An 18,456-nucleotide genomic window follows, 5' to 3' on the forward strand; every position below is an offset into this window, starting at 1 on the left:
TTTCTCTGCTGCAAACACAGGGACAGCAAATGATTTTCTTTTTCCTCTCCCATTTTTTTAGGAAGACATAAGTCCAAAACACTAGAAGGAGGGGTACTCTCCCCTTCCCCTGCAACCCAGCCAGATTGCAATGTCATTGCTATTTGCTTCCCCATTTTTTTCCCCTGACTCTCTTCACCGTATCAGGAGCATGTGGTCAACAGAAGAGAAAGAATTAATTACCACTTGGCTGTGTGCAGGATGACTGATGAATATTCATTTGATAGCTCAAACGGACTTTGTCTCATGATTAAGGAGGACTTCAGTGAACCAAATATTCCTATTACCAAATCACATGGTGCTTTATATAATACATGCCAAACTAGAGTGGAAAAACCATCACTGGCAAAATAAGGGGCAAAGGGAAAGGGCTGTACTGATTTTTAACAGCTTAAATACAAGAACAAATAAAATACGCATTCGCATTGCTCTACTGAAGGAGACCTTAAAACAGTCCAAGGCTCTGATTGACAATCCCTGTCAGATTTAGCCATGGAAGGAAAGACTTAGCTGAAGAGGCAGCTGCCCTCTCGGATGGGAAGAGCAGCTTCTTCAGGGAGCATATCTCTACCTGAGAGAGGTTGCAAATCAGTCTTCAGCCATCGCAGTTCACAGCCTTGCGCATTAATATAAGTTGACAGCGATATTGCCTCTTGTTAATACATTGGGTTGCGGTGGCTTAGACCAGGCGTACCACCTTTCCAGAACTCAGCTGCAGAGGCATCATTTTCTGCAGGGAGTAGGGCACAGCTTTACAATTGTCCCAGCTGGAGTCAGCAGAGGACATGAATAAGCCTATGCGCCCAACACGCTGCATTTGAAAATGAATTTTCATGAATTACTTTGTTATGAGTCCAAGAAAAGGATGGCACTGCACGGACACTAGTGAGCTTGCGGTCAGCAAGTACACAGTAAGCAACATAAGTAAACAAGCACTATTAGAAATCCTCATTACATGGATTTTTAAGGGATGTACATGCTCCCAGGCAAGAAAGTTCAGCTGTGACTGGTATAGTCACCATCATAAAGATTTAAGAGAGGGAATATTTTTACAGTAAAATATCCATGTAAACCTTTTGTCAATAGAACAATGCTGGCAGTGATACATATCATTTGAGCACTTTATTTTCAGAACCAAATATATAAACTATATACAATCAAATATAGGGTTGGACTCCTTGTAGAACTGTGTTAATAACAAAAGGCACCTTTTAGTCAACTAACCTTTGTAACTTTATGCTTGTATTATAAACATTAAAGATCTACTTCACCAATCTTTCACTAACAGCTCTATTTTCTACTCCTCTCATCCAGTGGAACAGTCATGAAAGCAGTTTTTTCACCATCTCTTAACACAAACTTGGTGAGTCACAATTTAAAAACAAAACAAAACAAAACTGCTTATAAAAAAAGCTAGCTACATCTTTCTTTCTCTCTCTTTTTTTTTTTTTTTTTTAATTCAGGAATAAATCCGTATAAACTCTTCAGATGTGAATAAGTTAGTTAAATAAAGGCCATCATCCTGGCAAACGGGCACATGTTCTCCTCATGTCTGTGTCCAAAACAGGGCCAGGACATGACCTGGGCCACATACTTCCTGGCAAAGAGTGAGACTTTGGTAAGTGTCATTTACTGAAACTACACCCTGGCACAATACCAACGCAAGTTTGGCACTCTCCACTCTGCAGCACTCTGCCAGCACTGTGAGACTCTGCAACAAGCCACATGTACCCCCAGTTTCAGGCTACTAGAACACGTGCAGCACAAATCTCATTTCAGATGCTAAGTAGGAAAAATACCATTACCTATATTGTCACCATTTGCCAGCAGAGGACACATTCGCCCTTCCTTGAAGTTAGGCAACTCTTCAGGTTATGAAGAACGCATGGACAAGGATGCTGAGGCATTTCCTGTCACTGCTATTCTCTCAAGTCAACTTCTTGGAAAGCCTTCCAGAAGATCAAAATAAGGTGCCTCAGACATTCAACACCAAAACATCTCTACAGTCAGTGCTATTATTCCAGGTGGCCTCCTGGCAGCACTAGAAAGTGAGAATTTTTTGCTTTGGGGGAAGGAGGCTAGGACTTAACAAAACCTGTGAATTTACTAATGCCGCAAGTACCGCAGTTAAGAACACAGCTGCTTCTCTCAATTTACCAACATGCTGAGGAAACCATGTGATCACTTACAACTACTAGATAAAGGTTCTTTCTGATGATTTTTGGTAACGCAGGTAAGTATCACAGAATTTCTTCTAGCCAAACATCAGAAAAACTTTGGCAAAAAGAATGATTGAAAATATTTAGTAAATGTTAACCCACAGAAGAATGCAATGAGGATAGGAACAAAGGTCCTTATATTACTACATAGGATATAGATGAAAAGGGACATACATTGGAGAAAGCAGACGCCACTTAAGTCTAGCCCCTGTGCTAAGTCATTGTGGCTAACTCCTACAGTACAAGAATACTATGAATTCAGAGGTTTTCTCAGGTTTTATCACTTTTTCCAAAGTGTTAAAAGGTAAAATACTTTTTTTTTTCTTTTAGTTAGGTTCCTTATTTTTGTAGCTGTATGAATATGCTTGAGAACAGTCTTCCAAAAGGCCTGAGAACCAGAAAAGGAGATATTGCAAGCTGCCTTTTCTCTGATCCTTTCTTAAATAATTTTCCTTCTACTGGTGGAAAGGTAGGAGAGTTTTTGAATTCTTGGCCTCAAGGGCTTGTCAGCATTGGATGCATTAGTACACCTTCCATACAATTTACACCTCAGCCCCACAGATGCAAAGATCAGCTCTAAGAAATGCAGGGTCATGTTTTTGAGCACACATGGAAATACATCCTCCTTGCACCTTGTCATCAGCATCCCATTCAACCTCCCATCATGGCCCTAGGGCTAATCTTCCCCTTGCCATTTGTATTTACTAACATTTCATAATTCACCACATCACAAGCTTAAGTAGTCTGTTGACTGCTAGACCTTTCTCCCTCAAATTTCCTTTCAAAGCCTTTAGAAACTGCTGCACAGCTTCCACCTCATTCCCATTTGGAACATGACCATACTTTCCCTCCTAAAAACACAGAGTGTTTCTACATTTCACTGACGTTTCACAATTGTGTAGCACCTTATTCTTGAAAAAGCTTGTTTGGCCCCCAAATGACCTCACGTGACTATCACAGTGGCACTACAATAAAAAGATATATCTTGCTTCAAATGCTGTGTTGTTCCCTTGTATGCTGACCTGAGATCCTTGCGTACATTCCCATCTGCACTGAGCGTAGCTGCAAAACTATGACCCGCTGTGATTTCCCTTCTCTGTGTCCCTCCTCTTCCAGTCTTTGCCTTACTTGTCTGAAAGACCGCAAGCAGAGGACAGGGCAGGGTCTGACTTCTCTGGTGCTTACGACATCAGGGCTCACTCACTTAGGTTTTTTGATTGTATGTTATACAAAGAGAAACAACTCCTAGTCACAACAGGCTTGCAAATCCACTTAGAGTAAGTGGATTACAGTAAGGCTTTTATAATACCAATGACTGTTCTGATGCAGCACATTTAGGTTGTGCTTATTTCTATTACCTTTCCTTTGAATTAAACAGAACAGTTGGAGCAGACAGGCAAGGAAATCACAGGTATTATTTCTAATAATCCAATTCCACAGCAAATTAATGAGGGAAATAAGTAATTTTAAAGCTTTCTAAAATTGAATGAGATTTTTTAACAAGGACTTCACATGGTCAATTCATTAAGTATCTTGGTATACCAAGACTCAAATTTGAAGACTTCCCCCTACATTAGAAAGACCATCAGGTCAGTACATGTCTATAAGCATATCCTGCAGATGCTTATGGCCAGTGGGTAAGATATGCCCTTGCGGTTGGTTGACCCCAACCAATAGCTGAACACCCACCCTGACTCCTGCTCATTCCTCTCCTGCAGGATTGTGAAAAACTAGAAGGAAGGGAAGACAACTCATGGAATGAGATAATGACAGTTTGACAGGTAAAGCAAAGCTGTGCATGCAAGCAAAGCAAAAAGAGGAATGCATTCACTACTTTCATTGGCAGGCAGATCTTTAGCTACTTCACGGAAAGCAGCACCTCAACATGCACAACAGTTGCTTAGGAAGACTGCCATAACCACAAACATTTGTCCTTCCTCCTCCTTTTTAATGCTGAGCATGATATCAAATGGTATGGAATACCCCTTTGGTCAGTTCAGGTCCGCTGTCTCGGCTGTGTCCCCTCCCAGCCTCTTGCTCACCCCCAGCCTACTCACTTGGGAGGGTATGGTGGAGAGAAAGACTTGATGCTTTGCAAACACTGTTAAACAACAGCTAAAAAAGTGGTGTGTTATCAACACTGTCTTAGCCACAAATGTGAAGAACAGCACCATGCAGGCTGCCATGAAGAAAGGTAACTCCATCCCAGCCAGACCCAGTACAATCCCAACCCCTTATTCCATACCATTCACATCATGCTCAGGTCACACATTATTGGATACACCCAAGTATGCTCTGTCCCATTCATACATTGCTTAATTTCTATACCCTACTTAAACCTTTTCATTCTATTTCTCATCCCTGAAATTCCTTCTTACCAATGCTTACAACTTATACTACATACTTAAACCATCTTTACATCCAATAATCAGGCTTATATGTTCTCATTAACCACTTATTAACAGTCAATGACTTTGGTCCTATCTGTCAAGGAGATCACTTAGGACAGGAGAAGCAGCATGTTGGATTGTTGAGCACCAGGATCGCTTGGGCTGGGTCAGCACTGCACTCACATGGTTACTTGTGAGGCTCATTCTCTGTTGGTTCAAGTGATCACCACTGTATTACTTCCTACATCATACAAGTCAAATCACAGATCATTTTCCCCCAAGAATAAATCTCCTTGAGGTACACACCAGATTTCCACTTCCTTCTGCACTACCCACCAAGCGCACCTGAGTCCTTGGCAAAGCCAGTCCCACATACGGGCTCTCCTTTTCCTAAGGAGGAGCGACCCACACTGCCTTTCCCAGCCACTTATCTGCATGTACTACGGGGACCTCATCTCCTCCCACAGTATGTATGGACTTTGTTTGGGCAGAACCAGGGCAGTTAGTAGATCATTTGGTGTTAACCAGCCAAGTGGCTTCTGCTAGATTTATGTCCCACTGCTTCCATTCCCCAGCACCCTATGCTCTCCACATAGTCTTTTAATAGTCCAGCGTATCATTCAATCTTTCCAGAGGCTTGTGGGTGATAGGGAAAGGGATGCGCCAAATCAATGCCCTGTTTCTTGGCCCAGGAGTATATGAGGTTATTTCAGAAATGAGTTGCACTGTTTGACTCAGTTCTTTCTGGGGTACCATGACACAGAACTTGCTTTTCAAGGCTCAGGATGGCATTTCAAGCAATGGCATTGTTTACAGGGTATGTCTCCAGTCACCCAGTAGGCCCTTCCACAATGGTAAACACATAGGGCTTGCCGTGGCAGGTTCAGAGCAGTGGTCCAGTACAGCCAATTTGCCAGGCCTCACCATATTGATATCCAAGCCACCTCCCTCTCTCTATTCCAGGGAGACTTCACTCACGTGGGTCGCTTGATTGCAGTGCATGTTTCACATGTGTGATGGTCCCAACAGTCAAGGCCACCCCTCAATCACGAGTCCATCTTTTAGTTGTTATCTTTCTCAGTTAGTCCTTATCTTGAATTCCTCAAGCTTTTTCATCCTATTTTTCCCCCCCTATCCTGTAAAGGAGGGGAGTAAGAACAGCTCAGAGGGCATCTGGCTGCTGGCCCAGGTTAACCTATCACAATCCTTTTTTTGGCATCCAAAATGGGGTGCACAGATTTGAACCAGTAACCTCTTGATCTACAGTCAAATGCTGCTGGCCCAGGTCAACCCACCACGATCCAAACCTGCTACGTTTAAGACATTCCTTATAGTTGGACAAGGCTCTTGCCCAGATCAAAGATCAGCCTTGCCTTGGATGACCTCCTTGACTGAGTTTTTGAGTATAATTATCAGTAGAACAAAATTCAAAGCTGCTGAGAAATGCATGTGATTAGCACTTCTGCAGGCAAGGACAAGGCAGCTTATCAAGGTGTTGAATATATTCAGTGAAACTTGGTTAAATAAATAATCTTTTAAATCAACCTTTGCTCAATCAAAGTCCAGCCTTACTTATAGGTACGGCCACAGGAGGGACAGCAAAAGAGAATTCCTGTGAAGGCTGCTCCACACAGACATACAGGTAAGACATTCCTTTTTTGCTATTCCCTCTTTCCTTAGAAAACTCATTTTTACAATCCCAATAATTTTGCATGTAAAGCTTTCAGGGATTAAAAGGAGTAGTATGCAGTGCACTGTAACCTTCCTTTCATTTCTAAATATGAATAAATAATCTTTCTTATAAAAGCCTACTGCTTCTTCAGCTTTGTGTACCACTGTTTTTGCATGTTAACTTCAGGAATTAGCACAGATTCCCAGTGTTTGTTGAGAAAAAACTGCTTTGAGTTGTAGTTGTGATCAGTACAGTCTGATGTATTCCAAAAAAATGTCCAAATAATAAGGCAGTCTATCCCTATACGGAGCCAGTCCCAGCACAACTACACGGAGGCTCAAAAAAGCACAAGGCACCTGACCAAGGGGATCAAGTGAATTATGGTCTGCAGGTTTTGCCATCCCTGCATGCTGGAATTCCCCATATTCTCCAGCATCAGTGACATCTGTGCCAATCCCCACATCACAGCATGTTCTACATGCTGCCCAACTAACCTCAACAGTGCACTTTCAGCTTCAAGAGCAAACAGTCTGTAGCATGGGTAGCCACAGAGGTGGTTCTGTAGTAGGCTGCTATCATAGAAGGATCTGACTGCCAGCTACTTCTAAAAAAAAGAAGAGAAAAAAAGGCCAGTTCCCACATACATTAGTCGTACAGGTGATATAAAGAGAAGAAAAAACACAGAGCTGCAAAGAAATCTTGACATGCAAACAGGTGAATTTTCTTAACATTTATTAGGCTGTGATTAATGGCTAATCTCTAACAACACAACTTTGGCCTTTTGACAGACTTCTGTCAGTAGAGAGAGGCAGGAAAAAAAAAAAATCTTTCCAGTAAAATACAAATCAAGTTTGCTAATTACCTGGACTTTCCAACTGGAGGAAGTTGTCTTCATTCATCTTGTTGCTCTAATATCGTGGATCTTCGGCGGCAGCAGTTCTGAAGACAGCCGTCTTTGGACTTGTTCCCTGGTCACAACTGTTGCTTACTTTCAGTACGTAGCATTCCTGCTAATGATATGCAGCACCCAAACCAGAGTTTCATTTCATCATAAAAGCATAGGAGGTTTAGGTTGAAAGGGAATTCTAGAGGTCACGTGGTCCAATGTCCCATACAAAACAGGCTCCCATCCAGGTAAGTATCTCCATGGACAGAGATTCACAGCCTCTCTGGGCACCTGTTGTAGTATCTGACAGCTCCCAAGATGAAAAACTGTCCTTATGGCTGTCTAATTGGAATTTCCCTTGCTGCAGCCTGTGTCTGTTGCCTCTCATCATACCACTGTTAACTTCCAAGAAGAGTCAGGCTCTGTATTCTCTACACAATCCAGTTAAGTGGTTGATGACACCAATAAGATCTTCCCTTTACTTTCTCTTCCCAAGACTGAAGAAAACCAGCTCTCTCAGCCTCCTTCAACATTACGTGTTCCAAAACCTAAACCACCCGGGTGGACTAGCTCCAGTAGGTCAGTTACTTGGGGAGCTCAAAACTGGAGACAGTACTCACATGTGGTCTCACAAGTGCCAAGGACAGGGGAACAATCCCTTCCATTGACCTGCTGGCTACATTCTGGTACCATTCAGTATGTGGCTGACCCTCCTCACCGCAAAGCTACACCGCTGACTCACGTTCAACTTGGGCACTTGAGTGCTGCCCAGCAGTGCTGCCTTCTGGCCAGCCAGCAGTGAGCCTGTGTTATTGTGCATGGTCTAGTTACAGATATTTTTTTTTCACTTTACTTTGTTGAACTTCATGAGGTTCCTGTCAGCCCATTTCTCCAGCCTGCTGAGGTCCCTCTAAATAGCAACCCTAACCTCCAGCCTATTGACTGCTCCCCCTCAATTTGGTATCTTCTATCAGCCTGTTGAGGATGTATTCTGTCTCACTGTCCGTTTCATAAATGAAGATGTTAGATGGTATCAGCCCCAGTACCAGCTCTAAAGAATGCCACTAATAACCAGCCAACAGCTGGATTATATACCACTGATCAAACCCCTCTGAACCTAGTGGCTCAGCCAATTTTCTGCATCATTGAGCAGTCTGCTTATTCAGTACACGTGTCACTAAATTGGCTACACTGACTGTACCAGAGACAGTATCAAAGTCAGCGAAAAAGTTAAGGTGAACAGCATCCACTGCTCTCTGCCCGTCACAGAGCCCGTCCACTCATCATGTAAAGTTATCAGGTCCATCAGGTATCATGAAAATCAGTAAATCCATACTGTCTGATCCCAAACACCTTCCTGCCCTTGGCATATGTGCCTTGACACAGGTTGTAGGAGGATTTTCTCCAAAACCTCCAGAGGACAAAGGTAACTGCCTAATAGCAATCTGACAGCAATCCCCTGCATCAAGTATACTCTTTAACCAGTTGGCCTCAAATTCTCTGGGGAAGTAACACAGCACCCTGGAGACACCGACTCAAAATTGCGCTCTGGTTGTCACAAATTCATTGAGAAATCATTTGAACCAAACTACTGCAGCTACTTCTGCAGCCTGTCATTTCTAAACCAAATTTAATTTCTTTCCTTTCTTGCACAACGTCAAATTTTTATGCTGATTACATCTCGTGTCATTGCTAAAGTCATCAGGGTTGGAGACAAAGTTTTAGTCAAGCAGCAAGTTGAGGCTTTATGGTCATTTCAGGATTCACATCAGAATTGCAAGACAAGCGTACTCTCTCAAGTCCTCTGTTTTGTTCCACACAGACCAAGCAGTATTAAATTATCTTTCCTGCAAGTGATTACCTGATGGCACATTTACATTATCAGTAGGTGTATGCCTGAATATCCCATACTTTTGTTAAACCTCATAATACCCACATTCATATTTTACCTAAGTTTCATAATGATATACAGAAGTGAAATAGGTCTATTAGATCCTCTTCATAACAGAATCAGTCTTTAATTAGGATTCAGAGGCAGAGGAAAACATGAACGGCTCCAAGAATTTTGACTCTACCACTAACTTCTAAAGGACACAGAAATAAAGCAAGTGCACCATTTTCTATGAAAACTGAAATGTAGAGATATCAAACCCAGCTAGAAGAAAAAAAAAAAAAAAGAAAAAAAAAAAGCTTTGTAAGTGGAAACAAAGGTCTTCCTAGTTCCTTTATAGTCCTTGCTTTCCACCCTCCAATGCAAACCCTGCACTCATTAACAATAACACTCCAGTTACAATGTCTTTTCCTTAAACTTCATTTTATTTAGCTAGAATAATTAAGAACAGGGAAGCCTGGTTAGGACAATGAGGTTCTTCCTTGATCCCACCTGCTCATCCATCTGCACAGGTCGCCCAGAGAAGTTGTAGACTTTCCATCTTTGGAGATACTCAAAAGGCTGAGAGAGTTGGGAGTGTTCAACCTGGAGAAGTGAGGACTCAGGGGAAACTTAGTAATGTATAAAAATATCTGAAGGGAGGTGCCCAGAAGATGGAGCCAGGCTATTTTCAGCAGTGCACGGTGACAGGACAAGAGGCAATGGGCACAAGCTCAAACACAGGAAGCTCCATCTGAACATAAGGATACTTCCTTATTACGAGAGTGACTGAGCACTGGCACAGGTTGCCCAGAGGGGTAATGAAGCCTCTCTCTTTGGAGATATTCAAAAGCGATCTGAACTTGGTCCTGAGGAACTGGTCCTAGGTGGCCCTGCTTAAGCAGAGAGGTTGGATAATATGAACTCCACAGGTCCCTTCCAATCTTAACAATTCTGCGATTCTGTGAAACCCCATTTTGTCCCATAGCTTTCCTATAGTGTTCCAGTATTTTTGTGCTGCCATTATTTTTCCTCTGTAAGACTTAATTCTGGTATTAAATCCTCACCTCAATTTTCACTGTGTTATCACAGGCAGACAACTCCTCTCTTCCAGTTCTGCATCTTACTTAATTTAATTTGAGATAGGGAGACAAGAACAGTAAGGAGGGAGAGGGAAAAGGGATTGGTTTCTTCTAGCTTCAACTTCCCAGGTAGATTTCCTGGGAAACAAAATCCCAAGAATTCTGAAGCAAACTGTCTCAATATATATTTAGAGGGAACATATCTAAGTAAGCTTACTGGTTTTACTCACACATATCTTTTCCTTCCTGTCTGGCAGAGATGACTTCTGCTCTCCAGCCCCGAGAATGTAAAGTGACTAAAAAGCCCCAAAAGAGCTACGGATTCTACCTGCGTATTGAGAAAGACACAGCAGGGCACCTCATCCGGAATGTGGAAAAGAACAGTCCAGCTGAAAAGGCTGGCTTGAAGGATGGAGACAGAGTCCTCAGGGTTAATGGTGTGTTTGTAGACAAGGAGGAACATGCACAGGTACATATCTGTTTAGTCTGGGATCCATACTACTCCCCCATTAACCAGAGCCACTGCCACTATGTGAAGCTTTCTTTTCCAGTTTTTATGGCATCTTTGGCTAGGAAATCCAAGAGTTGAGTCAACTGTTCTGAGTATCTCCCTGAATCATTCATACCCACCATTGGCATTAAATGTCTTTGAGGTGGCTCCGTAGTGCATAAGCAGAGGGATCAGACAATAAAAGCAGTAAACAGCGCAACCCTTCCTGAGGACAGCTTTTAGGTCAATCAATCTAGCACCTACTTGCCATTTCACCTTGTCCGCTACAGGTGGTGGAGATTGTCAAAAACAGTGGGAATTCTGTTGTACTTCTTGTTCTGGATGACACATCCTATCAAAAGGCAGAGAAGGAGGGAGTGAACTTGGAAGACCTGGGTCAAAAGGTGTCAACAGGACAGCAGCCGGAGCAAGAGTCACCACCACCCATGGCCAATGGAGCAATCACTGCCGTTCCACAACCCCGGCTCTGCTACTTAGTGAAGGAGGACAGAGGCTATGGCTTCTCTCTGAAAACCACAGAAGGTGAGAGCCTGGGGAGAAGAGATGGTATATAGACACATATGGCAGCAGGGAGAGAGGCAAGCACAGTCAATGTGGGGGCCAATGGGGACACACAAACTGGTCTTGCTAACAGAAAGAAAGCGAGAAGCAGCAAGATGAGTTCAGATCCATCTCCAGTCCATTCCTGTACAGCATATGCAGTGCACAGTTTTCTGAAGACCACGTTTCTTATGGGGTGGAGAAAACATGGTGGCGGGGGGCGGGGCGAAGAGGTAAAAAGAATAAATGATTTTTTGCTTGTTATTTAAGCCCACTTATCAAAACTAAATTTGCAGTCCCTGCTCAAATACCAGACATACACTCAAGATGCTACATTAAGTCCTGTTCCATTCCTCACCTCAGGAATCAGCACACAAGGTTCTAGACAGCTGTAATAAACACTTTTCCTGATTTGTAAGTTATTTCGTTTAGAAAGCAAGGGATTCGGAACCTCTTCCACATATGCATTTCTTCCAAGGCCAGTCAACAAAATAGGGAAGCCTTCTGGAAAAAAATCACCTGTAAAGAGGGTATTTTGGAATGCAGTGTAACTGAAAGACCAAACATGGAAGCCTTCCTAACACGGGAGATTATGAAATGTACAAAACAACAATAGAAGCAGCTCCTTACTTCAGACTGGGAGGGGGGCGGGAATCAAATCCCTTTCAGCTATCTTAATCAGCCCCTTTGGCACTCTTGGTAGACAAATAAAAGATTGTTTGAGCTGTAGAAAGTGAACAAATGCCTCCCTTCCCCACAGAAGTCATTTTTCCAGGACAGAATAAGAGACAGAGGTGTGTCTATGTGGAAGGTTTGTGGTGCCACTGTAATCTGCACATAAGAAGAGACCAAAAGTCTCTAAGGACATCGGTCCTGAGTTTCCTTAACCATTAAATTCTGGCACATTTCAGTGACTTACCCTGTTTAATGAGTTTTTGTTTATTTTAGGACATAAGGGCTTGTTCATAGTAGAGGTTTCATCGGAAGGAGCAGCTGCAAAGGCTGGTGTCCAAAATAACGATCGCCTGATTGAAATCAATGGAAAAAATGTGGAAAGTGACACACATGAGGAAGTGGTGGAAAAGGTATTTGTTTGCATACCGATTCATCTTCTGTTCTGGTGCACTTTTACAGCAACCTATCAGGGTTACTGAGGAGGCAAGTCTGGCCGATTTGAATGCTTCACAGTAAATCTCAGAAGCTACTGTTCGTATAAAATCACCACAGCAGAGCACCCCTCTGCTTTGGCTCTGTTGTCAAGCAGCCTCTCAAACTGACTCTGAAGAAGTAGTGTCATCAAGACTGACCAAAGAATTTTAAATAACAGAAGTATACTGCTGCCAGGAGCCCTATTAAATAAATCATGCTCTGTTCCTAGAAGTCCTGGAAATACTCCTAATGGTAAGAGGGCAGGAAGAGGGGGAACTCTCTGATGATACAGTTAACGTGGAACAGGGAAAATTCATGGGTTTAGACAGTAGTTCATTTTTCCTGTTAAGAAGTCCAAAACTAATGAAAATTACTGTGGAAGTAATTTCAGTTCTTGGCCTCGGCTGCAAAGAACATTGTTAATGAGGCTTCCAGCTTTCCACCACTGGCACTGCTAAAACGCAGCTGGAGCTGAAGAGATTTCAGAGAGGCATGAGACAGGCAGTACATGCTCTGGCACTCCAGGATCACAATTCAGTGCACGCTACTAACTATGGAACCCTGCAACTTTTGTTGAGCTGCTGTAATATCAGCAGCAGAGTGACATTGGTTAGGATGCGTAAAGAGGGCACCTGTTAGACTAGAAATGAATAAGAGAAGGATGGACTTGGAGAGATTGAACAGAAACAAAAAAAAACCAAAAAAAACCACAAAACCCAAACCCAAAACCTCAGAATTAGTAATACAGGGAGATGGAAGATGATCAAGAGTGACAGAAACTTGACTCTTCTCACTGTAATCTGAAATAGTGGTACAGATGGCATGATATGTCTATATTGTACAGTTCTACATCTAGATAAGCCAAGCACTATCTGCTGAAGCTCACTAGATTCTACTGGCACTGTATGCCACCCTCACGGCACCCTACAGCTAATTCCCTAGAGGCTGGGAACACAGTATGAAATACAGAAAACTTCCTCGTATATATGCTGGATCTTACATGCTCGAGGTCTTCTCACGGTACAAATTTCTGACTGGAGAAAGAAAAAGAAAAAAAAATAAAAATCAACTTGTAGTAGCATGGCCTACACCTTATGGCTCATTCACCAACAGCATCCACACACCACTATGTACCAGTACACCAGTTATCAAAGTATCTACAATTCCCACATGTTGTTGAAGGGGTGACATCTGAGATTTTACATGTACTGTCACAGGTAAAGAAGTCTGAAAATCATGTTATGTTTCTACTTTCAAATGAAGAAACGGACCACTATTACAGAAGTCAGAAGATGGTACTGAGCAAAGAGAGCGCCAACCTAAGACTGCTTCCCCTCAAACCGCGACTTACTGAGATCCAGAAAGGAGAAAACGGTTATGGCTTTTATCTACGGATGGAACAAAATACTGGTGGTAAGAATCAAGTTAACGCACAGCCCGTGACATTTGCTATAGTTTCTTCCTATACAAGGTTTGCAGACCTCATTCTCTTTGGCTTCTTACTGGTCATCCAGGAGAACCCCTCTATAGACATGTTGCAAACAGGGCTACATCAGAGAAATAGTCTCAACCTGAAGTGCAATTCTGACAATTAGCCTTTGCCATGCATTTTAATGTCTTTAAACTTACCAAGCATATGCCTTCACATCAATCTTTTTTCCCTTCTAATTTTAGAACATGTAATCAAGGATGTTGATTCTGGGAGCCCAGCAGCCAAGGCGGGCCTCAAAGACAATGACATCTTAGTAGCTGTCAATGGCGAGCAAGTGGATGGTCTGGATCATAACAGTGTGGTAGGAAAAATTAAGCAGTCTGAGGCAAAAACCACACTCTTGGTAGTGGATAAGGAGACTGATGCCATGTATAAACTGGTAAGAAAATGCAAATTACTGCTAAGAATTCGTAACTTATCATTATGAAGGGACATGCGCAGCAATGAAACAGCCAGTCTGCTCCGACAGACACCTCTTCAACTTGCAGGAAACATCTAAGTACACCCATATTTCAGCAACTCTCTTTGCATTTGTGTAGCAAGTCACTAAACACCCAAATTTTTGGCCTCTTCCAGATTTTTATGGGCACTATTGGAACAATTCTAAATTTAAACACACCATAAGGAAGGTTAGAAGTTTAAGACAGCAAATTCAGAGCTATGCGGCTGTGTAACCATTTATGAACAGAGTAACAAAATTCCGTTTTCACAGATCAACACTGTAGTTTTCCACTCAGCCAGAAATTAACAGCAAAAAGTTCTTCATTGCAGCTCAAGTCTGAGTCATTAAAAAGGTTTCAAACAGAACGTGGTAAGCATGAAAACCTAATACAGATTTCATGACAGAAGTTTCTATGTTAACAAAGTTTTATTTGTCACTTCTTTCAGGCTCAAATTTCCCCCTTCTCATACTACTACAAAGCACAAGCTCCAACTCCAGCTAAAATGGACGAAAGAGTGGAGCTGCACACTGAGCAGAAAGTGAACCACAAGCCAAGAATCTGCAAGATGGTGAAGGGGCCTAGTGGATTTGGCTTCAGTTTAAACATGATCAAGAACAAGCCTGGACTGTTCATCAATGAGGTACTAATGTCAAATAAGGAACAAGGAAAAGCTCAGGTAGTCTGTCGGACAGCCTCCTCCCTTCCGTCCTGCAAATACATTCAAGAAAAGCCACAAAAGACAAGTCTCTTCTCCAGCGCTCTCAGATAAGAGCTGTAACTGTTAAAGTCAGACTAACACCCTAGGACCAAGATAAAAAATAAGCACCAGAAAACATTCCTCGTTCTGTTAGATGTCTAGAGGGATAGGGAATCCAGCTGTTGCATCATTTTTGCTTTTATTCATGAGGCGGGCATGCTAAAAGTAGTATTTTAAATACATTTAGAATGTTCAACAGTCAAAAAAAGTAAGAGACACTTTCGCCCTGCTCTACCCCCCCTGCCCTTTCTCTGAATTCCACAGCTGGCAACAGTCAAACCTCTACTGGCTCAAATCATGTCTGTGCCTTTAGCTTTCTTGAGAGGAGGGCTTCCACTCATTACAAAGGAATCTGTGAAATGTAGTAAACTTGAAACCTACTGGACAGGGATATGCAAATAAGAAAATTGGTTTTGCCCGTCTTCATGATTCTACCATCCCACATTTCTATAATGAAGGTCTATCACTACCAAGATGCATCTTAAATCTCAGACTGATGGGTTCCATGTTTATTATGTCTAGGCCTATTGCCTCTCCCAATGCATTTCTGCCCCACAAATCTCTCCCCTTCCCCATGTTTTTTTTAACGTCTTGTAAGGAAAGCAGTAACACAATGGTCTAGCTAACCGTCAGTTGCTAATGCATCTTTCCAAGTTTTATGTAATATCACAGTTTTGTGTACCTTTGCAGGTACAAAGCCACGGGCCAGCTGACACAGCCGGTGTAGAAAATAATGACTTTTTAGTGGAAGTGAATGGGGTGAATGTGATCAATGAATCCTATGACAAAGTGGTGGCAAGAATCCAAGACAGCGGTGCCAGACTAACACTACTGGTGTGCAGCAAAGATGCTTACAAATACTTCCAGGGCCAGAATATTCCCATCACAGCCTCTATGGCAGATCCAGTCCATGACACTTCTGAACCTCCTGCTTATAAAGGAAACCATCTGTCAGAGCCAGAGAGAAACTCACCTGAACCAAGAGAAAGGGTGAGTAATACCACATTAAGTAGATGTTGAGGGATCATCTAAGGGACAGGAAAAGAACTTTTTTCAGCTAGTACGTACTCTTGAGCTAGGATTTTTAACTTGAGCCTGGATTTTTACAAGTCAGTCTATGTTATTAAAAGGGAAGCTGTGGTCCGATTATCAGATACAACTCTTCCTTTCCCCACACATAATACAGGTGAGTATCTTTAATGCCAGATTAAATCACAGAAAGGATGCACATACAAGAGATTTTATGGAACAAGATAATCCAAATACAGTAGTCCTTAATGAAGATGGGAAACGGGCAATACAATCCTGAAAGTACAGGGGAAAAAGTGCTTAAATACACCAAAAAGCATAAACCACTTTTGGGGAAATCAGGTGAAATATTTCGAAACAGATCGTTTTGTAGAAGGAAACGCAACTGACAAGTTCTTATGACATTTTCTAGGAAATGTACTGATTTGAAAATATTCTGCTCACTTCATGTTATTAGAAAGAATCTGAAGCATGACCAAAGTCAGAAAAGCAGGAAGGTACTTCTTCTTGAAACAGTCCTTGTGAACCCTCTGCGTGGTTAGCCTTAAATATTTAAATGCTTCTTTTCTGATCATGCAAGAGAGGCAGACACAGAAAAATAAGACCAATACAGTTTCCTATTAATTTTTCATTAGCATGGTCTGCAAATATCCAGCTGCAAGGTTTTTCAAAAGTTTCTTAGTCACTAAGCTGCATTTTGCAGATCTGAAGTTAGCACCACTTTTGTGTGCAAATTCAGCAGGTACGGGAATTAAACAATAGGAAACCTCTATTGAACAAATTTCTCTCTAAATGTACTTAACCAAAAAGCGTTTGCACTACAAAAATCACATTTGTTGGCTCATTCTGCCATTCAAACAAGTACATAATTAGTGCAGATGAAAATAGGAGTCCTTCATAACACTGCAGACCATCAAGCACGTTTACAAACTAAAAATAATCAGAATCTATTTGTTACTCCTCTGCAGGCAAGCTCATCCTCCTCTTCACAATCAGCTGCCTCTACAAAAGCAGACAGTGACAACAATGATGACACAAAGTTGTGAGGAGTCAATCTACGCCAACAAAGAAACTTTCCAAATCCTGTTTCTTCAATCATTCTTTGCTACTACACCTCCCAGAACTTGACTGTTCCTAGGACTGCCATACCTGTAAGGGACTGCAATCTCTTGCTGAAATGCAGCTGCCTGAAATAAACACTTTGGTGTAACCTGCATTCATTTAACACACTGCAACTGTACTTCATTGGCTTTCTGCCTTGTAAATCAGGCAGCTAGTTGCTTACTTCTGTAAAGGCTTAAATAACTAGAGGTATATAATTAAGTATACTGCAGCAGAAGGCAGAAACATTTTATGGATTTGTAAGCATCTTAGCCTTTTAAGCATAAGCTCTTAATAAAGAGCAACTGATTTCTCCCCATCGCCCAGGAGAGACAGTTCTCCCCCTAACCCAAGTCCATCAACTCAATCTCTGTGGCGACCCTTCTATGCTATACTTACAGCAGTACAACTGCTGTGAAACAGCGTAGGCCAATGTACTCTGTGCATTACGCTCCCTTCTCCCGCTAACAGTGCAGAAATTTCTGTCAAACATTAAGCTAACTTCGTAATTCATAACTCAAGATGTTTAAGGACTATTCTCTCTCCTCTGCATACAGTTGTGGATCATGTAGTTAGAACAGCACACATAATTCAGTCTTGCAGGTTTGTCTAACTCCAAGTCAACACCACATTGTCTTGAATGTGACATAAACGGCTGTGTAATACTGCTGCTGTACACTTTGCCTCCTTGCTGTACACTGAAGACAACATAGAAATAAATTGTTTAGAGTGGCTATTTCCCCCCTCCTCGGATCTTCCTCTCACCACCTAGGACTTATGTTCCAGATCAATTTTAAAACAAACAAAGCCTAGGAGAGTGGCTATGGGAAGCTACAAGTTTAAGTCACAGGAATAAAATTTACTTTTATGCCTTGAATTACATCAAGAAGGGGAAACGGGCTACTGTAGAAGAATACACGGGTTGTGAGGAACAGCAAATTTACAGCACATAAGGTAAACAAATTTGTAACGTATACGGTGAACAAGGCATAGCTGTGGTCTTTGACTTCACACTGAACTCAAGGAAAGAGGAATCCAAAACCTCAGTTCCATTTATGCAGAGAAAGAAAACAAAGTTGAGACTCGGCAACAGAAAGCTAATCTCCAGCTCCTAAGGACAGTAGGTACTAGTGATACACACTAGCACACACTCCATACAGAAATGGAGTGAAATGCTCTCCACTTCACTTCTGCCAGGCAGCAAATTGTAGCCACTTTCTAGCTCACTTCCACCCAAATCTTTTGGGCTGACAAAAAACAACTGTGATGCTTGCAT

The 18,456-nt window shown here is 42.1% G+C and overlaps 1 protein-coding gene across 1 annotated transcript; it reads left to right on the forward strand.

Annotated features, from left to right (window-relative positions):
* Nucleotides 1-6,265: 6,265 nt before the first annotated feature.
* PDZK1 (PDZ domain containing 1) lies at nucleotides 6,266-17,100 on the forward strand. Its single transcript, XM_009890106.1, is given in 9 exon segments — nucleotides 6,266-6,290; nucleotides 10,416-10,627; nucleotides 10,939-11,191; nucleotides 12,158-12,294; nucleotides 13,576-13,771; nucleotides 14,033-14,229; nucleotides 14,739-14,933; nucleotides 15,741-16,236; nucleotides 17,048-17,100. Coding segments are annotated over 8 exon segments (1,737 nt in total). The 5' UTR covers nucleotides 6,266-6,290; nucleotides 10,416-10,417.
* The last annotated feature ends 1,356 nt before the right edge of the window (nucleotides 17,101-18,456 follow it).

The sequence above is a fragment of the Charadrius vociferus genome, unplaced genomic scaffold (genome assembly GCF_000708025.1).
Source record: "Charadrius vociferus isolate BGI_N301 unplaced genomic scaffold, ASM70802v2 scaffold287, whole genome shotgun sequence".
NCBI lineage: Eukaryota > Metazoa > Chordata > Aves > Charadriiformes > Charadriidae > Charadrius > Charadrius vociferus.